The following is a 26,184-nucleotide window of genomic DNA, read 5'->3' as shown; positions in this document are numbered from 1 at the left end:
TGACTGATACCAGTAAGTTCAATAGGGAGGACTGGAGGTGTACTTCAGTGAAACCACAATGCCAAAACAAAACAGGACAAAACACCTATTTCTTTAAGTCTAAAATAGCAAAACAATAGGTTTTTGCTTTAATGGCATATATCATGGTTATTTTGGCATAAGGAAATCTCTCTTATTTCATCATATCCTGTATCCCCAAGTAGTCTATTTTTATTATTAGAAATAATAATGGATCTTATTTAAATGACGAGTAGTCTTTGAAGAAATTTGCAGAAGTCTATAAAAACATGCCAATAAAAATTCTTTATCACTGTATGTTTAATATGTGTCACATACTACTTAAGAACTTTACAAACATAAGCATATTTAATCCTTATAAAACCACTAAGAAATGGTGAATTCTAATTCACCTCACTCTTTTTTGCTGTACAAGTGATTGAACCCAGAACCTGCAAACTGAGCTAGATGCCCAATCATTTTTTATTTTGAGACAGGGTCTCACTAAATCATTAAGTTGCCAGGTTGGGCTGAAACTTGTAATGCTCCTGCCTCAACCTCCCAGAATGCTGAGATTACAGATGTGTGCCATTATGCCCACCTAAAAGCCCAATTTTATGATTAAGGAAACCAAAGACAAAAGAGATTATAAAGCAGCCTGCATAGGATACAAATATAAATAGATGGCAGGCCCAGAATTTAATATATTATTTCCAATGTTATATAAAGTGATGGTTTTATTTCTAATGTTAAGAGTAAATTAAAGAAAAAAACATCATATAGATGAAGCCAGATACTGTAGGAACATACCCACTAAAAAGAAAAATCTGCAGAAGGGAGAGTTTGAAAACAGTTTTCTAAGTTAAAGACAACAGTTAAATTACAAGGACAAATGCTTATAATTTTTTTCAGTTTTGTTTTGCAATTTGATTCTTTTCGTATTTATATTTGAATTATCTCTCCTTGTAAAATTTTCTAGCTGTATTAGAAAAAATTACATAGAAACAACACACATGCACACACACACACACAAACACACACAATGAAAACCATAAGCATGTATTAAACCTGACAAAAAGTCCTTGAAAATTATTTCAAGTGGTTCATAACCTAGATGAAAATACTTTATATAAAATATCTCTTTTGTCCTCTTATCTACTAAACAAGTCACTGAAGTATGGAAAAATCTTAAAGTATAAAAAAGTTTGTAACAGTACTCTAAAAACATACTCATATATGCACAGAAGTTGTAAAATAGTTATACTTTCTTCTATTTTTTTCACATTCATGAAATACATACAAACACACACAGATACCCAAACATTCATCTTTAAAATGTCTTGTTTGATTTGAAATCTCAGTTCTGCTTAAAAAGACAGTTGTATGTTCATTTAACTCACTGACAGCAAGCAATTCTGGACTCTAAATGTCCTGGTTGTTGTGTTTAAAAAGAAACTATAAATTATACTCTATAAAAGTATACTCCACCTCCTTCAAAGTCCCTTTTTCCAAGCTAGTACAACTAACAAGCAGATTATCCCTCCCTTCCCCCTTTCCTGCCTGTAAAATCCAAGTTAGACAAACAGTGGGGCTGAAATGACATATTTGAATGGAATTCAGACCCACCAGTTCCTGTTTATGTTTCTGATTTGAGAATGTTGTCTTCTCATTCACTATACATTATGAACACTGGAAAGCCATAATAGTGTCGGGTTACATGTGAGCAGGACCAATGAGCATTAATCATTACTTCCAGTCAACTGGCAAAAGCAGTAGCTGATGGAACACTACACCCTTCAGCTCTGTATAAATGGACATTCCAGAGAGCCAGACTGTGTGTGTGTGTGTGTGTGTGTGTGTGTGTGTGTGTGTGTTTCCTTTCAGTCTCCATTTTATGAATGAAACACCAGGCTCTATAGAGTCCATTCATATAAGAGAAATGCTTACAGGACTCTACCCCTGGGGACCAATCAGTCATGGGTAAAACTGATATGATTTGTTTAAGACAGCCTTCAGCCTTCCATTACTGACTTAAAATGCAGTCCCTGTCCATTTGACCTGTGTTAATGCATAAAGAGTAAATCCAGACTGTAGTCTCAATTCTCAAATCAAATCACTAGCCAATGCCACTTACTGTAACTGTAGATTTAGAGGATATTGAAGTATTTCTTAGAAAAACTGATATAGTAGACCAGAGTAGTGGTTTGGGAGATTTGCTATTTTCACTCAGAAATGAATGAGGAAAACCCATATAGGACAGACTAAGCAATAAAATGCAAAGTCAAATTGTGAGGCCAATCTATGATCTCTTTTATAGTAATAAAATCAATTAGGAAGATATGGTTGTCACTTTTCACAACTGAAGCTCCTAAAAAAATCAGATTAAGTGATTAAGTACTAGTCCACAAATCATAGCTGAGTAAAGAAAAATATATTTGGGTGTTAGGGAAACAGATAAAATGTAAATATTTTCCAAAGATCAGTAATAGCTCCTTCTTTGAAATTCCCAAGTGATTCTCCACTTGAATTTCTTTAAGCAATAGTTTTAGACTTAGGATGGAAAAAAAAAGAGCTGACATGTTATAGAAGGAAATGTGGCTTTAAGCAAATGACGTTTTGTAATGGAAAAGGGCCAAGACTTGGCCTTTGGGAGTGTTACATACCAGGTAAAAAAAGCCAACATTCATGGAGCTATAATCATCACTGTACTGGAAGCTACTAAAGATGGTAATGCTTTAAAATATCTGAGTTTTTAGGTAGAAAAGACCACCTAATGAGCAATTATGGGAATGATTTGTGAAAAGTCAGTCCTAAACTGTACAGTATTTACTAAATAATGTGTTTTATCAGCCATCTGTAACTTGGATCTTAACTCTCTAAGAAAGAAAACATTTCTGTCTTCCATTGACCTGAGGTCATGTGAGAAAACAGTTGGAGTCAACAGTCCCTGTGTACATCCTTAAAACTGATCAAAGGAGCAGGACCATGCCTGGAGAAGGCAAGAGGAAACATAGAGACAGCCCAGTGTTTGGGTTTAAGCCTGTAAAAGATGATCTACTATGACATTATGACAATTTAATTTTTAACTTCTAATTTCTAATATCTGGCAAATATAATGGTAGAAAGTAAAATTATGGCCCTATCTTGGATCTCAAAATTTGAAATACTTGATACAAACAGCTATATATAGAACAGAACAAAAGTACTGAACAGTGAACATACACTGAGTTAGACCTAATTAATTAGCATTCTCTCTTTAAGGCTTTAAGAAATATCCAATGCTCTTTTAGGGATTACTTTTTAAGATGGTTCAAGCAAACACAAGTAAAAATTATGACATGAATCTGACCATTTTTCAAATGCAATTCTTCACAGTTTAAAAAATGTTAATACATTGTGTAGGTTTCATTATCAATTATGTGTAAAGTCAGATGACCACAATATATGGAACACAATCTTAGAATTATGAAGAGCTGAATAAGAAATCTGTTATTGACCGAGGAAGATGGTGCCGTATCAATACTTAAGTAGTCTCCAATTTACAATGGTTCAACCTTATGATAGTGTGAGAGGAACATGTGTTCACTAGCAACTGTACTTTAAGTTTTGAGTTTTGATCCTTCTCCAGGTTAGGGATGTGTGGTATGAAACTCTCTCATGGTACTGGGTATTGGTAGTGAGCAACAGCTCAGTCAGCCATACAATCACAAGATGAAACAACCTACACTCCACAATCCACTACTGCTAAGCAAGGATATTGAGTGAATGAGGTACATTGAGGGCACTTTTGATTTACAACATTTTCAACCTAGAAAGAGCTTATCAGGGTGCAAATCCATTATGAGTCAAGGACCATGTTAGGTGTTAGAAGTTCTGGAGAGGTGGTTTTAGATACTATGCCTTTGCTTTTTCCTATTAGAGGTAGCCATGTCTTAGAATAGGTAGTGGCTTCTCAGAAGAGAAGACATGTATATGAAAGAAGTGGGGACCTCTTGCATTCTTCTTAGGGAATATGATCAGAGAAACACTATCCTGCTTTCTTCCCCACTCCAGCAACCTAAATAAAATTCCAAATATGATTTATTATTTTAAACTACATGAGTAAAAATAAAATATTTAAATCTTTTAAAAAACATTTTTTAATGACTATATAATTATAATGTCTTCAGTATGAAATCATTGAATAGTAACATGTGCATGTTCAAGAGGGAGAAATTATGGATGGTAGACCTTCAGTTTTGGAAATAACAAAGCCTGGATGTTTACAGTGACCTGGGATTTTCAAAGTAAACATCCATTACCTTTACTTTCTACTCCCTGTTTTCCACCTGACTTTAACAGCATTTTCCAACAGCTTACATCATAGTCACTGCTTTCCTTGTGATTCCTGGATAATATTTTTGGTTATTTGTGTGAATTCTAATCAATCAAAAATGATATAAGGAAATTTATCAAAAGTATGCATGAGGTCAATTTCCCTATAATATTTATCCCTCCCCCAGTAAGTAAATAATAAGAAATTGTGTTTTCAAAATAATATATCCTGATGGCAGACATTCTGAGCTATAGCTATACTCATAAAGTTAACAAGTGCAATAGTATAATTTAGAGATAAGCTACCAGGTAATTTTAGCCTTCTGCATTTTATTACTTTTTTCTTCCATCTTTTGCAAGTTTGGACAGTGGACTGAGGTTCTGACAAATCATCTCCAAACACATTAAAGCATTACCTATTTATATTTCTATACCAATGCAGAAGCTAATCATATTGTTCCTGGTCTCATCCTACAAGATCCTTTAAAACCGTATCACAAACTCTGCAAGGCGAAGTTCCAGCAGTGCTCTAGAGAGACAGCAGTAGGTATTACCTCACCACTTTCCCTACTATTGGATTAGGATGAGCATCCAGCAACACAAGAAAACAAGGAATAACGTCTACAACATAAAACTCTTCCTCTTTTGCCATTTCGGAAATCCAAGAGTGTTGAAATCTCTTCACTGAAGTGTCAGTGTGGGCCCATGTGAGTATCAGATATATCTGTCAACTCTGAAAGATAAAAGTCAAACTATTCCAGTTTTAATATATTTAACATGAGGAAACTATTTTTTTTTAGTATTTATTTCATCATTTCTCTGACTACACCTAATTTTTCTACAAGCACAGAACAGATAGAAAATTCATTAAATTTGAAAATTCTTCTACTGGCTTTTGTCAAAGCCCTGAAGTGATAAAGAGGAGTATAGGGAACTTGGAAAGGGATTGCTGGGGTGATGGAAGGTTTAAAATGAATGACGGGAAATTATCTCGTTATCCTTCCAAAACCACTTTCTTTCCATCTGTTTTAGATACTGCACTACCTCAGAAGCTTACTCGTGGGAAGTGGATTCAGAAGACAAGAATTTGAAACCCACTGCTGTAGTTAAATTGTAAGTCACCGAGCCTTCACAGTGTTTGTCCAGCAAAAAGACTCAGACGAACTCTAACCTCATATAAAAATCGGCAGCTAGGCAGGCACTTAACTTGCCACTTTTCTTCCAATAATTATTCAGCCTTTTCTAGAAAAACTATTATAAAAGCCCACTTCCTTGATCATCTCAATTCTTCATAACATTTGCAATACATTTTAAAAAAGAAAGTAGATTGCATAATTCAAGGCTTTATGTTTTCCTAGCTCGTAGCAGTGACACTGACAATAACACTCGAAATGTGAAATAGTCCCCTTCACAAATTAAGAGAATCACAAGCTTTAAAGTCTGATTCCCCAGCCAGGTGTGGTGGTGCACACTTATAATCCTAGCTCTCTGGGAGACTGAGCCAGAAGAGTCACAAGGACCTGGCATTTAGCTCAGTGCAAAGGCCCTGAGTTCAACTCCCACCCCCACCCCGCCCTCTGAATTTTAAAAACATTATTCTCTGGATCATATAGAGAGCCTTTGAGAACAGAGAAAAAACAGTCCAGATTAGAATAAATGGTCAGTAAGATATGTAGTAAACTAAATTATTTATTTTTACTCTGGCCAGTGGCATATAGGGCTGGGAATGTAGCTCAGTGGTAGAGAGCTTACCTATCAAGTGCAAGGTCTTGGATTCAATCTCTAGTACAGAAAAAAAAAGAAAAAATTTAGCTGAACAATCACATAGGAAGACAGACCTTAAACTGTGTGCTAAGTGAAGAAGTAGAAAAATCTTAGTATTTGTGACTGTTTCAGAAGATACCTAACTAAAAGGTAAGTTAAGTTGGATAAGCTTCCGTTATTTCATCTGTAAAACGATGTGGAGAAGGAATTTGACGGAGGTGATTTCCAAGAGTCTTCATGAGTATAAAGATTTATAATTCTATCAAATGTCTATTTGCATCAGATTTCTAATTTAAGTCAGTGCTAACAAAATTTGCCACCAGATAAGTGTTATAGGCCTCCAACATGAAAGAAGGCCTCTTCAGGAATAGCAGAAGTGGCTCTAAGAAATATAATTTAGAAATGCAAATCACACTCAGGCTCTCCCCTGCTTTCTAATTCCACTTTCCCTTTTACAATACCTCAAGAAAAACAACATTTTCCTCCTTTTTCTTATTCCAGCAACCCTTCTCTTGCTCCTGTAAAGTTCTTCTCCAGTCTTCATTCCCAACACTTTGATTAAACTGCTCTAGCACATGGCTTGGGAAGCACCTTCTAAATTAATTAGAATACTAGAACAAGCATCAAGGGCTAAAAGCAAATATTGATGCATCACTCTTCCCAACAACACCCAAGTTAAGATGTTTAGTACACCACAAAGTGTAAAGGGACACAGCGCCCATGGTAGGGTTGGAGACACTGTGGACAGGTGACCTGTGTTCATTTTCCCTCCATTCTCTAAGGCAGTCCTGAGCACAGACAAGCTGAAAGTCATTTCAGTTTATAACACACGAGGCTCTATAGTGTCATCATTTGCTTAGTATTCTTTTCATTTATAGGAATGATGTGATTAACTTAGGCACCTTGAGTCTTCAAGTCTAAATGAACAGATTTTTAAAAAAATACTTATTCTGTCTGACTAGGAAACCAGTAAAACTGAAAGCACTTCATAGAGAAAACCAAGTCACCTATGACACCATCAACCTGTGCTTCTGTATTGACTTACTTTGTAGTCATCCCTTACATACATTTTTATTTTTAACTCTTATAACTCGGTAGTCTCATTTCATTAAATATTTTTTTTAAAAACTGACTTCTAAAGCTACAGAATACTTCTCTTGCTGGTAGCCATAATTTATTTTGCCATATTATCAATTCTTATAATATTTCACCTTATTTCTCTCAAACATTCACTGGGTATCTCTCCCTATTTCATACCATAAATTCCTGAGAGCAAATTACCTAATCAAAGCATCTGAAAATTTTGTGTTGGTATTTTCTTAGGTCAAATTTTTAGTTTTGTGTGCCCACAGCTGCCCTAAAAATAAGCTAAGCTATCAAAATATAAATTAAAATGAAACAGAATAAAACAATGCCAACCAATCAACACATACAACTCCAATAAAATATGTTGTTATAAACACTAAAATATCTGCTTTGTTGGGCTTTCTAAACTTTAAAAAACATATACATGAGCAAGGAAATGGGCAAATAGCTATGGATCTATGAAAAGGGGATAGTGCATAAAGGGCTTTGCATACAGTGCTTTGAATAAGTCACTCGATACAAATTTCACTCTTTTTATGTGGCCACTTGGCTATAGAGCCAAAAAGAAAAAAAAAATTATGCTGGATTTGGGAAAGCCAACCAACAAGTATAAAAGTGTATATACTGCTTTCTGGAGTTCTGATAGGCTGGAAGAGAAGGAAAGCAACAGGGGTAGATATATTATATTGGACTTGACAACATGATATAACAGCTCAATCAGATTACACTGTACTGGTTCACCATCTTGGTTTTTTAATTCACCAAACTGAATTTCTTGCCAGATGTGGTGGTTCACACCTGTAACCCCAAATTTGAGAAGGTGAGACAGGTGGAGAGCTCTGAGTTTGAGGCCAGCCTAGGCTACACAGTGAGTTTAAGGTCAGCCTGGACCACACAGTGAGATGCTGTCTCAAAGAAACAAAAACAAACAACCGAAAGAGAACCATTTTTTATGACCTCTCTGTCTTCTGATCCAAATTTTTTCTTGTCTCTGAAAAATATGATCTACTCTGCTAACATAATATTTTGAATTTTTTATCTTAAATATTCGGCAGTTGAAATTGCATTCCTGTAATTATAATTATAACTAATAGACCTTCCATTTCCCATGTCATAATTAACATCAGGCTTTATTAGAGCACAATCATGCTGCCTTTTCCCTTACAAGTCATCTTTTATTGTCACAACATTTATGGTATATTGAGTTAAGCAATAAAGAGTCCAACAGGACTTGTGACAGGGTAACATTTGGATCACAGATGCTGAGTTAAATGACTTAGAAAATGTTTTTAGCGGTGTTTTTAAATCACATATAACATATTTCCTAATATGCTGTTTGTTCAACACTGATGGGCAAAGAAATAAATCAGGGCTTCAATTATAAATACATTCACTCTCCTAGAAGATTATTTACTGTGCTCTCAGCAAGGATAAAAGAACTAATGAATACAAAATAAAATATCTAGAGATCATACTTGTTGATCGGAATATAGGACATTTAGAGGTGTCAACTTCAGAGCAGTAGTTTGGTGGCCGGTAAAATATGTTTTGAAACCAGATTAATTTTTCACAGGCCTAGATTAATAGTTGCTACATTTCTTTTAAATCAAATCCAAAGGCTCCATCTTTACCACTTACCTATTCAAGTAACAAAAATAAATCCTATTAGCAATTTTGAAATTTTAATTCAAAAGTAGTATAAAACATCAGCAACTTAAATTAAAATTAAAAGAAAAGAAAACCATTTCAACATTATTTTTTGGTGTCATCCCTATCCAAAATTTTTAGAACACACAAAGAAACTTTAAATGCTATGTTGTATAAGTCATTTTGAGTGATTATTTGGGTTAATTTATGCCATTTCCATGTACTGTATATCTTGAAACATTGATGAATGGATTTAAAAAACTGTAACAAAATAAAATATAGTTTAGGCTGTCAGTTAACAGGTTTTGAAATTTACAGATAGAAGGGTATCCTATTTATAAAAAAGACTACTGACTTGCAGGTTCTTAATATGGATATCAATGGACAGATAGAAAAGTAGTTCTAAAATGAAACTACTATGAAATAATTCTAGATAGTCTCCAAATTACAGACTCTGGGAAGAATCAAAATAAAGTCCCTTATACCATATGTTTAAAATGTTTTAATTATAAATCAGCTAAACAAAACGAAAAATAGATTCACTTCTCTCCATCTTTGAAAACACATCATGATGACACAACTCAGAAAGAGAGATCCAATTTAGCATTTAAGGAAATCTCTGGAGATTAACCCTGGGGTAGAATAGTATGGAGAGAGCTGAGGTCCAGCCTTTGTTCAAGTTGCCCCCCACTTCTCAACCTAGCATTGTACCCCACAATGGGGACCTGACACATAAGCTTAAGGACACATCCAAGTTCACCCTCACCTTGCACACAGAGCTGACTCTCAGCCACGCCTTTAAGGCTGGGGAACAAACAAAAGCCATGTGCTCCACCCTCAGAAAACAAGGCCTAAATGAACCTGGTCAGGCTGTGGAAGTGGACTCAGGACCAGCTGGCCTATGGGTTTGGAGAGCAATTTATTTTAAGCAATACAGAGGAATATCACTTTACATAAACATTGTTTTCAAATGGCCCTGAAGTAGTAAAAGTAGAAAAAATAGAGCATAGAATCAAGAAAATCCTAACAACTACATATGTAATACTTCCTAACACTTAGTCCTCTCAGATTATAAATTTACATATAAGTGCATAATTTTATAAATTGCACTTTTCATTCAACTGGTTTCATTTCCAGACATTGAATTATGGCAAAACGGTTTGATAGTTCAACCCTTTACATATAGAGAAAGTTTCAAATAAGGGCTAAAAAATCTGAAAGACCCACTTGAAAAAGAAATAGTCAAGAGCCTCCCCAGCTGAACAGTAACACTAAGCAAATTGACGAGGGAGGGGGAAAGAAGTTTGAGATAATAACATCAAAGCACGGGCCTACCTGAATCATATGCAAAATCTCTGGGTTCCTGTTTTATCATCAGAGGTGGGGGGAAGCTTTGGCTGGCCGCACCGCCAACCATGGTGCTGTGTTCATATACTGGGTCGTGGTACTCCTGCTTAAAGCCTTGCGGCGGGAAGGGGATGTTTGGCTCAGACATCTGGCGTTGGTACATAGGACGTCCTTCCCTTGGCATTGTGGGCAAAGGAGGAAAGGAATTGCAGGGTTCAGAGAGCTGGCGGCGAAATCTGGGGAACAAGAAAGTGTGTTTCAGATGAAATGGTGCAGGATAGTCTTTAAAACACTGCTATAATCTTTACTGCTTAGTCAATGAACATAATACCAACGGAGCCAAAGTATTACTATTTAATGAGCTCTAGAGTCCTCTGTCCTAGGTCAGTAGCACGGTGCTTCTTGGTCATATGATGGCTTGGGTTCCCCTTCTAACTGCTGCTTACAGCACCATTTCAGCACATTATACCATGTAAGCTGTACCCTGAGTGGTGATACAAGAACATGGAACTGTTTGAGTAAATATGGGCCCTAAATAGCCAAAATGCAAAATTTTAAGTCAATTTGATCATTTACATGCTTTCCACAAGAAACAGTTCTCTAATCATAATATATAGGAAAAAGCAGAATAAAGAGTCTACTCTCAAACCTCTATCCTCTAAATCTGTTAGCAAACAAATCAGCAAACAAACAAAACATATGTATTGGTTTTTTCTTCCAGGACTATTAGTTATAAAAGAAACAAAATGACAATGATTCTCTTTGCAAATTGGTTGGCCTTTTTATTCCTCAACAATGTCCTAATTAACACTGTGTTCAAGTGAGAAATAAAACTCAGGATTATAACAGACTTAAATCCAAGCTGTTATTCCAAAGGCTACATCTTTTCTGTCAAACAGCAACTTCCCATGTACTCAAACAAACTATCAAATTGATACAAGTAAACATCAATACGCAGTGACCAGCAAAGGGGAAGATAATGTGTAATGCACAAGTATGGAGCAAGACTGCGGGTCAACAGGAAGCTCTGAGGCCTTGGGGGAAAGCCTTTCTTGGTTATGCTGTGTAAGGATTGGCTAATCACATAATCATTCTCCTCTGTGTTTCTCATCTACAATATCATTGACCCACCACAAAGAGGTGGATTAATTAAAGATTTAGAAGTGCTCTAAAAATGTCCCAGGAGTGCTTAAAAATAACCTATAAAACATATCCATGAGCCAATATAAACCTATCAAACCCCTCCAACTAAAAGCATTCCTGAGACTTTAATTTGGAAAGTTAGCATTTAATTTTGGTAATGTTAAATGAAAATAAGGTAAAAGCTAAAGAATGCCAAAGCAGTTGCTGTAGCATTTCTAAGAACACTCCATTAACTCTTGGCTCACCGACTGCCACAGAAAGTGCTGAAATTCCACCTACACCTGCAGAAAATAAACTTAGAATCTCAGATACTGCAAAACAGTTAGGCTGACTGGCACTGCATTCATTTCCCTTCTCTTGCTTATTTCATTAGCCAAAAAAAGAAACAGAAATTATCATTAAGAACTGTCAAGGAGTGAATCAGAAAATTGTAACTTGAAGATAAAGTAAGAAATGGGCTCACTTGTGAAGCCTTAAAAGGAAGTTAATAATGCTTGTACTGAAAGCTTTGTAAAGAATCAAGCCATTTGTTTATAAGGGTTGACCTGATTCCAGTTGCTACTTCCTGGGGATGGTGTATATTTGAAACACACATGTTTCATAAAAGGTAGTACCAAAAAAAAAGGTTGTACCTTTTGATGCTATTCTTATGAGCCAGTGACCAGTGGTTAGGAGAAAGTAATAGAAGAAGCTTCTGGGTTGGGCACGGTGGAACATTCTGGTAACCCCAGCACTCTGGGAGGCTGAGGCAGGAGGATCACAAGTTCAAGTCCACCCTGGAAAACTTAGCAACTTAGCAAGACATTATCACAAAATAAAAAAATAAAATAAAAAGGGTCGGGGATGTATCTCAATGTAAAGGCTCTGTGCTCACTTCAACATATCAAAAAAAAAAAAAACATCTGGAAGAAATGTAATGGGTAAGGAGAACATGTGGATGAACTCCTGGATACAGAAAAGCAGGGTGTAAATGGTGGGGGGACACAGGGAAAGAGACAGCGCTCTTGCACAGGGGGTTTGGGAAAAAACGCCAAAGGGCTGGCCCAAGGAGTGCAGCGAGGCTAAGGGAAGCAGAGCTCGGGCCAGCTGGCCACAGCACATTCCCACAGTGAGATGGGGCACTAGCTGGGGAGGATCTGCTCCCAGAGCAAACTTGCCATTTATAACCAATGGGCTGTCATTTGTTGGCCAGAGCCCTCCTCAGAAACATAAGGCTTGGGAGGTTTTCCTGGGATTGGCCAGCTGGTACTGTCCTCAAACCCCAGTAGGGGGCAGTGGGAAAAGACCCTGAGCTTCCCTCTTGTCATTGTGGGCCGGCTGTTCTCAGTCTCAAATATCTGACTTCAAGTTGAGAAATTAAAATGGATTTGGCTAAAGCATTTCAAGTTAGGTCACCTAAGAAGAACCACATTGCTTATTCAACAGTCACCTTCCCTAAGAAATAGCGAGGCTGCGCAAAAGGCAAAAGCTGTCACTAAAATTCTGGCACTCTCATGAAGTGTGAGCTCCTTGGCCATCAAGAACCATGGGAAGTTACTGGAAGTGGACAAAATAAAACTTGCTTTTCTGGTTCATACTTTTTCCTTCTAGCCCCACACAATGTGTGTCTGTTTAATGGCCCACCCTGCAATAAGCATGCTTTCATCTGTGTTTACGAAAGTGTTTACACAGATGCACATACCGTTTCGCTCTGACAAAGACCAAAGTCTATGGGGCGAGAAGGGAAAGAAAATAGGAAACATCTAATAAGGAAAGCACCAGAGGACTTAGTCATGGAAACAAAGTTAGCTTCATCTTACTCCTTTATACCAAAGAGTTCATTTGAGATTGAGTCCATTAACCCAGAAGGGGCAGCTCTGAGTGCTCCCTTGCATTCAGAAAGCGGCCTGAGGCCCATCCTCTGCTTCCCTCTGCTGATCTAGAGGATTCCTTTGGCTGAGTTATTTTTACAATTGTGTGTCAGACAGTTATGGTTCTGACTTATGATTAAAGGCTCAGGGAGAGATTCTTTGAGCCCATTGATATGCACTGTCATTAAAAATTGAATTATACAACTTCCCAATTAAAAAATATAATAAAACAAAGGGAACAGAAACTGAAAACTTACCACTTCCTAATTATTTTACTACACTGCACTATTAATTTTGCTCTTGGGGTTATGACTTCGTATCTAAAAGATATAGTACTGTACAATGGGGTGTTTCTACATATCTCTTTCCAACTTGGCATTCTGTGTTGTAACAGTGATACCTCAGTCACCCACGCAGCGGATTCACACCATCAACTCAACAAATGCTACAGATGAGATCTTCATGATTCTCTCCCAGAGTCCACGGTAGAATACTTACCAGAACACCAGTGGTTATATGTAAACGCAAAATGGAAGGGAGAGGGAGTTTTCCTGGTTGTAATCAACCTGCATTTAAGTCATATCTTGAGGCAATATTTTGGGGCCTCTAAAACTCTACCAATATTTTATTTAAATATGAATTTCTTCATTTCCAGGAGTTCATAACTTTACAGCATTGTCTCTAGTTCTACGCTCTGGTTCTTGTCTTGCTCATTTGTAAGGAGTATTAACTCAGTTTCTGTCTCTTGAACTGCATATTATTAGGGTCCAGAGTCATGGGTTTACTAATGTTATTTATGCTTCCCTTGGAAAGGCCAGTAAATAGTTTGAATAAAATAAGTTATATTATGCAAAATTATGTATTGCTAAATCATTAAATCTAGGGTAAAGAACCTAATTGCATAAGTCACCTACTAAAATTAGTCTCCTAACTTTACAGAACGAGCACACACATATGCTCATAGAAATGGGATGATCTGATGTAAAGTTTAAGTGAAGCAATTTAATTCAAGCAACGTGAAAGGGCAATGTTCAAATGTCGTATATAGATTAATTTTCCATTTTAGCAACCCATTTAAATGTTTATAAAAAGAGTGTTTATAAATGACCTTCTCTACAAATTATTTATAAGTATAGATAGAGCAAGCTCTTTCTAAAAGTATTTTGCACAGATGTGCAAAATTACTGTGCTCTCCTCCTTAAAACTACTATCGGCCTTCAGAATTACTAAGAGGAATGTCTCGCCGGATTGAAAACACAGATTCTGAAAGCGCCGTCGTCGGTATGTGCAGTTTACCTGTGGTCCATGGGGTAGCTGTTATCTGGAGGGAGGTGAGCGGGGAAGACCCGGTCAGGCTTCGGAGTGTGAGTGGAGTTTGGAGACGCATGGTGGAGGGGGGACACCGGTGTGCTGGACGGCGTGGGGGGGTTGGAGGGCCTCATTCCCACTGGTGGCTTCTGATCATAGGCACTGCCCAGGAAACAAGAGAAAACAGAACGTTGGTTTTTTTGAAGCATTTTTTTTCAAAAATTGTTTCTATTCCAAGGAAGAAAAAAATATTTTAACCTAGAACCTAAGAAAATTCCAATTTTGTGGGGTTTTTTGTTTTGTTTTTGAAGCCCAGAACATGTAGACTTCACGACACTCTTAAACAGAAAATAGAATAATCAGTACCAAATCTTGTAGTGGCATAAATACATATAAAATATGTACTTTAGTACATATACAATGACTTAGTATTAGGAAAACCACTATCAGTGAAAACAATGGTATTTTTATCTCGGTAAGTATTTTTATTAGTGCTTGCTAATTCTATAAAATATTGCTTTTCAATGACTGTAATATATTTTCATCATATCTATCCCCCCATTCCACCTGGTTTTGGCATATCCATTTGAGTAAGTTGGTTAGGTCTTTTCTGAATCATTAAATAGTTCTGATATTATAATTCTTTATTCATATTGCATTTAAAAGAAGAACTAATATCAGTTCAATAAGATGGAGGCTTTATTTGGATTACCTGCATTTGTGGTGGAGTTTAAAGGCAGTGATGTTTTGCTTTTTAAGTTTTTTTTAGATTAAATAAATGACACTGGGTATTAACTTCCCCACATGGGCTAATAAAGATTAATGAAGTAAATTAAAAAGTCTCTGATATATTTAAACTTTAGCAGACTATGAGTACAAAATAATGTTATTAAGAATGAAATTATATTATCATAGTCTAGCTTCCACTCAAACTTAAAGAAAGTAAAATGAGTAAGTTTGATTTTATATTATGAATTTAAATTGCTTTTCTATGTGTGGCTTTTGGGAACAAGATTTAATTTTTGTAATTTATATTCTACGAAAAACAAATTTTACTTAAATGTCTGAACAAAAAGGACATTTCCAGATTAAATCACTATACTTCCTTAAAAATTAAAAATTAATCAATCTGAGTGAAGGCACAAGCCTGTAATTCCAGCTACTTGGGAAGCTGAGCCAGAAGAATCACAAGTTCGAGGTCAAGCTGGGCAACTGAGAAAAATTCTACCTCAAAATAGAATAAAAAAGGGTTGGGGATGTAGCTGAGTGGTAGACTGCTTATCTAGTTCAGTCCTCAGTTCTGCAAAAGGAAAAAAAAGTAACAAACACCTATTTTTTCTTAAAAAGAAAATATGCCTTTTTTGCCTTGACATATACAATAATTTATTCCATCCATATAAAAATTATACTCAAATGCAAAAATACTGTATCCAAGCGAAAGAGTATGTGCTACATGTATGTACATAGCTTAAAGCAAAGTCAGTTGTACTTACATAAAGACCCTTATGTTTGGTTCAACCTGTGTCCTTTACTACTATTTCTGAATGAAATCATTTTTATAAAATGGCTTACCTGACTTATTTCTATGAAAAAATCAGAGGACACATTTTCAATCCTAAGCTATTGCTTTTTCTGTCATGCAATGTTGTGTTAAATTACATTGTTTAAATAAATATAGAAGTACTAGAACTTATTGCATATACCATAAATCATTGTGAAGATTACTGAGCCCCCAAAGCTTCAAAATATTCAGGAAATTCCTCTACTGTTAATTTATGGAAGTCAAATATGTCATATAAAACAAAAGGGATTTCACAGTCACAGTTCTGATCAATGTTGAAATGAAAAGACTATCTAACTAGTTCACTGATTAGAAATTCTTCAGTCTGTTAAATACCTATGCAGTGGACACACAGCACCTTATGAAGACAATATCAAAAAATACCCCACTAAACTATAAAATTCAGACTGATCAATAGTATTTTTTCTGAATTCAGTATGCCTTCATAGTTGAGATTTTTTTTTTTTTTTTTTTTTTTGGTACTGGGGATCAAACTTGGGACCTTGCGCTTGAGAGGCAGGCGCCGGAACCACTGAGCTAAATTCCCGGCCCTGAGATCTTTTTTTTAATGAAAGCTTTGAAGTTTCAACTGAGATGGATCATAACTTCCCAGGTCTGGTGAATCTCTTAGAAAAGCAAATATAAAAGAAAAATTTGCAAAAACAAGTAGCAGTAAAATACCTGAGCACTGGTAAGCTGCCTGAGTTGGTACGAATCTGAATTTCGAGAATCTTCTTGGATACTAAGAATGAATGCAATAAATGTATGAAGAAACAGGAAATGCCACTGGCTCATAATGCATTATGAGCCTAATTGATATAACTTAGAAAACAGGGCAAATATTTGAAATCGGTTTTATAAGTTTTCAAACCAAGTCCTTTTAAGAACTAAGTTTCTCCAGTAATTGATAGTAATATTCAATAGACAGAGCCAACTTTTTTTTTACGCAATTAGAGGCCCATATGAAAAGTAAAAGCATGTAATTTACTGTGAAGAGTTTTTAATGAACATGTATGTTATCAAATTTTCCAACAAATGAACAATGTACTTTCACTGCACCGCCCTTTATTATCATCAGAATGGCTGGCATTTTAATAGATAATAGCCTCTGCTATGCCTACGAAATTCTGGTTTTACTGCAATTGTCCATGAATGCATCTTATAGATCACCTGCAAAGCCTGTCAGATAACTGATGTACTGCTCAGACTTGCCAAATGTTGCATTTTTTTCTACCAACTCTATCTAAAGTGCATAATGAATTCATTCTAATGGAAACTTTCAAAAGCTGCTTGTGCCAAATATGACCCTCTTCTCAAAGCCAGAATGCATCAATACAGAAGAAAAATAACTAATGATTTGAATCAAAATTATTGCTTTAAAATGATTCTCAAAAGTGTGTGACTGTAGAGTATATGGTTCTTTAGAGTTCTGCTAAATACGTCACCTAATTAGCTCGTTACATACTGAAGATGTAACTCATAAATATGACTGGGAATTTTATGTTATTTTGGACATTTTATTTCAGTAAGAGCCACGACTTGATATACATAGACATGGTTGCTTTACCTGACATTGTACAGGCACTTTTCTCCATAGCTGAATTTAAAGGGCTGTTCTTGACTGCAGGCAGAGCCGAGTTCGGAGCATGGACTGTGGGGTTCTTTCTTGATTTTCAGTGGTAGGCCATGAAAAGCCACTGAAACAGAAACCAAACCAAACAAAAGTACAGACAAAAATTAAATGTGGCTACTTCTCTTGTTTAAAATGTCATTAACATTTCATATTAACTTATATATGGAACAAAAAGCACGTTTGATGAATTTCAGTGGCAAAAAAAAAAAAAAAAATTCTGGAGAATCTCTGTATGCTCCTTTCTGCTTTTATTGCCTAATAAAATATATGACCAAATTTTCTCTTAAGGTAAATCAAATTACTTGTTATTTGTTTAGCGAATATCAACAATGTTAGAAGCTCAGTTTTCAGAAAGGAAATTTTGAAAACATTTCGGAAAGATTTCCAAGTGCAACAGAAAAAAAAAGACAAATGATTGGCCAAGAACCAACTGAAAACTGGGATATAATGTTAAGCATTACTGAAAGAAAAATGTCTCAAATACATCAATAGTAATGGTTTAATGGAAAGGAAGCTGGATGATGGCAAAGAAAATCCAGATGTAGGTCCAGGGGAAATTCATGATAGTTTTGGCAAAAGACTCAAGATCTTCATGGCTGATGGTTATTTATAAGATAAAATTTAAAATGTCTGCCTACCAGAATTGTAAAAGTGAAATCTGAAAGATATATGAAAATTATTTGTCATGTGTGATCTACCATAAAATAATTATTCTATATCAGGTGATATTTTCCCTTTTTCATATGACTTAATGTATGGTTATGATTAACTTATGTTCATGCATGCTTAATATAATACAGAGGTTAGATCATAAAATATGAAGACTAGAAGAAATATGTGTATTTGCAATATGTGTATTTACATATAAATGTTGTATTTCATAGGTTTAAAAACTAAGAGGTGGCCAAGCATGGTAGTGCATATCTATAATTCTAGCTGCTCAAGAGGCTCGGAGATTGCAAATTTGAGGCCAGGTTGAGCAACTTAGCAAAATTTCGTCTCAAAATACAGTAAAAAAATGTTAAAAGAGCTGGTGATGTAGCCAAGTGGTAGGGGGCCTGCATAGCCTGCAAGCCCTGGTACTTTCCCCCAAAAGAAATACCTAACAACCTATACTTTTTTAGTCTTCAATATGAAACATTTACATGAAACATAGAGATTCTATCAAAATAATGAAAATTTTAGTATAAATGGCAAATTCACTTTTTAAAGGAAGAGGGGATATAGACACAAGAATGAATTTAGTTTTTTTTACTTTTGAAATAGCATCTTACTGTGTAGTCCAGGCTGGCCTCAGATTAACTATGTAGCTCAGACTGGCCTCAAACTCATGGTCCTCCTGCCTTTCAGCTTCCTATGTGCTGGGATTGCAGTCATTTACTACCTACATTTTTTTTTTTTTCCTTTTTTTTTTGGTATGGGGATCTAACTCAGGACCTTTTGGTTGTGAGGTAGGAGTAGCACCACTGAGCTAAATACCTGGCCTCACAAAATTTTATTTTTAAAATGTTTAATCTCCATAGGTATCTTATGATCCAATATTTGCACTAAAAGGTTTATATCCAAAAGAAGGGAATACATATGTTCACCAAGAGACATACATAAGAATGTTCATAGAAGCATTATTCATGATAGTAAAAAATGAAAATCTCAAATATTCATTGGTAGGTGAGTGGATAAATAAATCCTTCTATATTCGTACAATGGAGTCAGTATTTTGTAGAAATCACAATGGACAAATTACCTACCAGTGCATCTGAAAACATAGATTCCTCATAGGCATAAAGTTGAGTAAAAGAAGCCAAGCACAAAAGAATAGATAAAACAGAAATTTTAAAATAGGCAAAACTGAGAGGGAAAGAATTTCCTTCTGTTGATTAGCATGTGACCTTATTTGGAAGACTAATTAAATTAAAATGATGTTTCTAAGGTGGGCCCTGATCCAGTATGACTAGTGTCCTAAAAAGGGGGCCGGAATCCAGACACAGGAACATGACACAGAGAAAACCATGTGAAGATGGAGCTTCTATGACCTGAGGAGGGCCAGAGACACCCAGAGACAGCCAGCTCACTACCAGAAGGTAGGGGAGAGGCAGGAAGGAAGTTCTCCCTCACAGCCCTCAGAACCCTACTCACACACTGAGCTTCAGGCCTCCAGAACCGGACACTGATTAACCCATTTTCACTTGCTAAGTCACCCAGTCTACAGCAGCCATAATAAACAATATACCAGTCCCAGAAATTCTGACTCACTAAGGTCAGATGTTGATTGAGATTTGGTCAAGATTTTTGTATGCTATAAAAATGTCTAGGTAATTCTCATAATTGGGCAGATTCTGAATCCACTGTGATGCTTTGCAATACCTGAGTCCAGTGTACACTGCATTCAGAGAAGTCTAACACTTAAAAATAATTATATATATAGCAGTGTCTTTTCTTTCCTCAGATGCCAACACTCGAAGACCCCTAGAGGTCCTCCAGTTCTCGTGGTTAAAGACTTCTACTCTCTTCATACATTCAATGTGTTTGGGCTCCTAAAGATGATTCTTTTTTTAATCATAAGCCAAATAAGTAATGCAGTGAATCTGAGTTGGCAAGGATTTTTTTTTTTTAATTGTTGCATGTAAGGAATAAAAGAGAATGCCAGGTTGAAGATCCTCAACCTTTTGAATAAGAACCTTAGGGCACTTTATTTCCTGCTTCCTGGAGATCCTATGTCACAGAAATGACTTCTCTTATTTGTTCTTAAGTCAGGGTAGTCTAGAGATTCCTACCAGAGAGGACTTAGTTGAAAACGTGTTGGGGATTTCATCACGGGGCTGAGAGTCTGAGTGTCTGCTAACAGGCGGTTTTCCAGCCCATTGGCACAGGCACAAGTGAAAGCAGCACATTCATTTTGTGCAATTTGCTTTACCTTCCCACATGGAGTTGGTGCATGTAAAAGGCTGTTAAGTACTAAATTATTCCTTATCAAATCACCATCATCTGGAGTCATGATCAACACTAATTAAATTACTTTTGCTGAACACGGCTCCAGCCTGCTGCTGGGGCTGCTAGGTACATTTCATTTCACTTACAGTACCATCCTTACTGGGTCTGGAGCAGAGAGCTATAGGCATCTGCATTGTTTGTAGTTTTAATTAGAGTGAATCTTTCCTTCTTTAAATGTATCAAATCAAGTGAGTTAACTCCTTCATTTCATTTCCCAAGAAATCATTGTTCAAAATGATATTATGTCCTTACCCCTGACTTCAGACAATTCAGATAATTTATCTATGAGATCCACAGTCTTTCTCAAGCATTCCTCAAATACATTTTCCATGCAAACTTTTATGATGTTCAACTCCTCCACACAATCAGATCTTTGGGAGGAGAGCCAGAAAGAACACTCTAGAGATGCGTCTTGCATTTTTTCTTTGATGGAAGCTTGACCTTTAAAACCACATCTTAAGTCTAACTAATGATGACCGAGTTCTTCTAATGGTTAAATTTAAGAGTTCCAAAATACCAGGACTTTAAAATATGTACTTCCAAAATAAACTTAACCACTTCTTAATTCAAGTTTACTTGGGGTTATGGTATTCATTGCTAAGATAAATTACTAATTGTTTTCATGTCAAAACGATGAACTATGAAACATTTTGCTTGCAATTTTTTTCCACCTACATTTTAAAAAGAGGGCACAATTTTGTCATGTTTCTGCTAGAGTAGAGAAATGCCCTTAGCTTTGCATGAACAACAATAAGCGTGTTCAACCACATGTTGATAAGGATGTAAATATAAAACCATACTGGAACACTTGAAATACAAATGGAGAAAGTGAAGTTAAAACTTGCTCACAGGAGAATAATTTCCCCAACGATCATGACATAAGAGTATTAGTTTTATCCTTAAATTGAAAACAGACTATGTTTGCTATAAATGCCCAATAAATGTCAGTCCAGAGAAGGAACAATGAAATATACAAATCAAGTTCTATTTATGTCCATAGTAAAGGTGATAGTTTCTTAGTTTGAAATCCTAATAGGAAACTCTATTTCCTGGATTTTTTAAAAATAAAATTTACATAATATTTTATAGTTTTCAAAGAATTGTCACATACTTTCTTTGATTTTTATCATTCAAGTCAAGGAATTTATTATTATTACCATTTTTCAGATTTATTCAAAAAGTATTGCTGTAGTTTGGATCTTGCAAGTCCCTGAGATACTCTTTGTGTTGGAGACTTGGTCCTGAGCTTGTGACACTACTGGGAGATGATGGAACATCCAGGCAGCAGAGCCTGGTGGAAGAGAGCTAGATCACAGGGGGCGTGCTCATGAAGGGGAACTGGGACCCCAGCTTTTCCTCTTCCTCTTCCACTTCCTTGTACCCATGAGGTGAGCAGCCTTCTCTACCATGTGTTCTTACCATGACGTACTGCACACCAAACAGGCCCAAGTGAGTATGAACTGAAATCTTTCTTCCTTTTAAGTTAATTTTCTTAGGCATTTTGTCACAGTTATTGAAAGCTGACTAATGCAGGCAAAAAGAAGCAAATGCCTAACTAAAGACCTAAGACTAAATTATAACAGGTTAAGACTTAGAACCCTAGGCTTTGGCTATAAATCTTGAATCTTTAAGCATATACCTCAAATTTATTTATACACACAATTTCCTTCATGCCTGAGCATTGCTATAACATTATACAGGATGTTTCTTTATTAATTTATTCCTTCAAGAATTAATTCATCTACTGTGTCCTAGACACTATGGTAGAGGCAGAAAGGGAAAGAAAATGTGGAACTACGGAATGAAGATGAAGAATAAGACATGCCTTACCATAAAGAGCTCATAGGGCTCCAATTAGAGCTTTACTTAGGCCTTTAAAAAGTATTTTTGCTACTAAAGTTATTAGCCAGTAAATTGTATTCTTTGTGTAATTCATGTGTATGCGATACTTACATTTGTGTTCATGACCTTACTAATATATTCTTGGCACTTGTATCTAAAAAAAACACTTCTCAGAGGATACATGCCTGCTTTTAGAAATTCTCCTGTCTTCGATTTATAACTGTGACCAAAGGCTTTTAAAAATTCACACTACTCATATTCTACTGAAAGAAAAATGTTGCTATCGAACATCTAAAACTTCTCCTACACAGTGATAACCGAAATGTCACAAGTGAGGGAAAGGCCTTTTTCTGTATGTGGACAGTGAATGTAAATAGAGTGACAAGTCTTCTTGGCTCTGACCTTTCACTTTGCTTGCCTCCTTAACTTTTATCCTAAGAGTGAAATAAGTAGCAATTTCTGTGAATACAGAGCAATTACCCTGAGAAAAGAAGCACATCACATTTTTAATTCTTCTCTAAATAGAACCATGGTTTTGAAGCAAGTCTATAGTTTATCAAGGAAACCTAGCTAGAAATACACAGCCTTGATGATAGTCTCCTTATCCTGAGGTTGAAATTTCTGGCCTGTAGTAGTGTTTTAGAATATTCTATTGTATGATGTTCTCGAACAAGGCTTAGCAAATTACAGCCCAGGGGCCACCTGCAGCCTCCTACCTGTTTTCCTAAGCAAAGTTTTGATAGAACACTCTCTCAACCCATTCATTAGGGGGCAGTCCAGGGCTTCTTTGAGCTACAGTGGCTGAATCAAGTTGTAGCAAAGACCATATGACCTGCATAGCCTAAAATACTTGCAATCTGACCCTTTAGAGAGAATAGTCTGCTAATCCTTGTTCCAGAATATGGTCTATAATGAAAAAAGAGAAAGAAAACATGAAAGAGGCCAAGTGGAACAGTGGCAAGATGCCGCTAACCTCATCAATAAAGGAAACTGCATTTTAACCTATTAACGCTTTGTTTGCTCTACCTCTGAAAACCCAAGGTGTGCAGTTTATGTAGTCAATTTACAGGGATTGCATGAAGTAACTAATGAAAAATGACATGAAATTGAGACTAAAACATTATAAATTTATGAGTTTTGAGGAACTTCAAAGCATTTACTTAGGCCAGGGTGACACATAACATAGAGAATTTTTCACACCTTTTAAAAAATATAACTGAAAACAAAACAAATCATGCTGTGGACATCAAAGTGCTTGTAAAAAAAATTCACTTGGCTAAAGCAGAGATTTAAAAAAAACTCAGTAAAATGGGAAAAAATAAATGGTACACATAAATTAGATTATTTAAGGCCAGATACAAACATGGCATGAAAATGCATGCATCATATATATATATATATATATATATATATATATATATATATATTCAGTAGATGAAAAGCATTCACTATAAGTTAATATCACTTCAATTTCAGGTGATAAATGTATGGCAATGACCTCAATTAGTGCTGTTACATTCAAGAGGCAAAGGGGAAGGCTTACCTACAAATAAAGACAATAGTGTCACATGCTATATAAATCCATCTTTCAAGACAGAGAAAAGCAGAGGGCACTTGAGCTGCCTTTGTGCCTCTCAAAGATTCTTTCCCAGTACATTTACCTCTTCTAAGCCCTCCCCACCCCCACTGCGTACACATACCACTCACACACACACACACCGACATCCATTACTAAAGTGCCTAATCTCAGCTATCAGCAGAGTGCCTTTATGGGGCCATTAAGCCATTTCTCTTGTTTACAGTGCCTGAAGAAAGATGTGAATTATGTCTGTGACAAAATAAGCGATAACATTTCTAAACTGCTATCAAAATGCAAACTGAAACACATTTAAGGACAGGGACCCTGATTCGAGTTTTCATGATTTTCCATTATACACAGCATCTGGAAATATAGTCACCTATAATATTTCTGAGACAGGAATTTGGATCATAGCACTGCAAGCTGATATTTATTTTTTTCTTAAATAAGATTCTTTACGTAGAGCAGTTATAAGAAAGATGACAAACTTTTTAAAGGAATATTATCATTTCTCAGAGAAGCTAAGCCTAGTTTGCCCCTACATGCAATTTTGACAATGTAAAAGAGGTTATTTACTAGTAATGAAAAGGGCAAAGGAAGGTAGTCTTTCTCACCTTTTTATGAATCTCAGAGTTTTTAAACTGAAGCAGACATTAGCTATGTTCAAGTCTTGGGGACTGAGAGTGTGTTTGTTTAAGCCTGAAAACCTTTGTACCAAAAAAAATCTGAGGAGGAGGCCCAAAGCATAAAACATACAACAGGGCTCTTGCCAGGGAAGGCTCCACCATTAGCAACAGGGCTCAATCCTGCTCCCTGTGGCCGATCCTTAGGACCTGCAAAGAACTTCCCGAGCACTTTGCAAACCAGTATTGGGTTTGAGTGAAGTCCAGTATTTCTTAGAAGAGAGTGTCCGGCTCTTTTGTTTTCTTTTTTTGTAAATACCGAACTGGTAGCAATAACAGTAACTGCACTCTGCATTTCAAAGGTTCCTGAAAGATCACGGTAGGGCCACGTGTGAACAAAGAAGGAAAGTCCGGGAGGTGACCCTGGACCGCATCCCCCACCCAGCATGTGTGTCCACAGACTTGGAAATGGAATTCATAGCAGCAATCAGAAGCCAGGATTCCTCATTCTGCACAGTGGAGCCTTGGCAAGACAGCTACTTATCAAAAGCGGACTTCATAATACAACTTTGTCCACGTTGCAAAGTACCATGATAACATCTTAATTAACAGAATAAAATGGATAACTCTTCTGAGTTTGGATCTGCCTTCATCTCTTCAAAAAAAATTTCGAGGATACCAAGATGGGGCCAACTCTCAGTCATCTGAAAGTCACAGTTCCACCAGCCCCAATGATTTAGATGATTTAGCCCCGTCTAAATCAGAGGTTGCCAACGATTCTGTTTAGTTCAGAATGGTTTCAAATAAATTCAATTCGTGGTAAAGATTTAAAACTCAACTTCAAAATTCCATTCTGGATTAAAAATGGATTAAAAAATTCAGATTTATAGCTTCTCCAGAAAAAAAAAAAGAAAGCACATTATCCAACAATACTGGTCCACTCTTCCATTTGAAAAATGGGTCAGCCATTGACTGAGCTTGTTATTAGCTGTCCCTTTGGCCAGAACCTGGGTTTTCCTATCTGCCACACTGCTGCCTCTACCACTCCATCTTCCCGGATCTCTGGCTCTAAACTCACTCTGCTCACTTATCTCCTTGGCATATGAGCATCTTACCTTTCCCGAACACACAGCCAAAAAGGCATTAACGTGCACTTGTCCACAGGAAGATGTGCACACACGTCCACACACACTGTCTCTCCTCCTTTCTCACACATGCATTGCCTCTAATCATAAATTAATAATTTGAAAATCACTGATAAAACTTATGTCTTAGATACTCAAGTACTCATTTTCAGCTCATAACAAGTAGTGGCAAAGCCAGCAGGTACTTAACCTGGTTTCAAATCTTGCCACTGCCACTTAGTAACTACAAGACGAGATAAGCCTTTTGACCTCTCTGAGCTTCACTTCCTTATCTGCCAGATGGGATGATACAGCCTCTGTCTCATCACAAGACTTAATGAAGCACTATGTGTAGAGAGTGGTTCTTTTATAATG

General features: G+C 36.3%; 1 protein-coding gene across 9 annotated transcripts in view; it reads right to left on the bottom strand.

Annotated features, from left to right (window-relative positions):
• Window positions 1–26,184, bottom strand: part of Etv1 (ETS variant transcription factor 1) — an 86,938-nt gene that overhangs the window by 24,145 nt on the left and 36,609 nt on the right. For 5 of the 9 annotated variants that reach the window (XM_087206705.1, XM_087206706.1, XM_087206701.1 and 2 more), the window contains 4 exons: window positions 17,585–17,714; window positions 14,445–14,618; window positions 10,144–10,391; window positions 6,064–6,093 (listed from right to left, as the gene is read on the bottom strand). In XM_087206705.1, coding sequence (XP_087062831.1) covers window positions 6,064–6,093; window positions 10,144–10,391; window positions 14,445–14,618; window positions 17,585–17,714 — 582 coding nt within the window. The remainder of the gene's footprint in view (window positions 1–6,063; window positions 6,094–10,143; window positions 10,392–14,444; window positions 14,619–17,584; window positions 17,715–26,184) is intronic. The other 4 variants (XM_087206707.1, XM_087206702.1, XM_087206704.1 and 1 more) reach the window with 1 other exon arrangement.

The sequence above is a fragment of the Heterocephalus glaber genome, unplaced genomic scaffold (assembly GCF_053883595.1).
Source record: "Heterocephalus glaber isolate CG9 unplaced genomic scaffold, H.glaber_assembly_v1.0 deba00000676, whole genome shotgun sequence".
Classification (NCBI taxonomy): domain Eukaryota; kingdom Metazoa; phylum Chordata; class Mammalia; order Rodentia; family Bathyergidae; genus Heterocephalus; species Heterocephalus glaber.
Note: the sequence above shows the minus strand (reverse complement) of the source record. Positions and strands in the feature narration are given on the sequence as shown.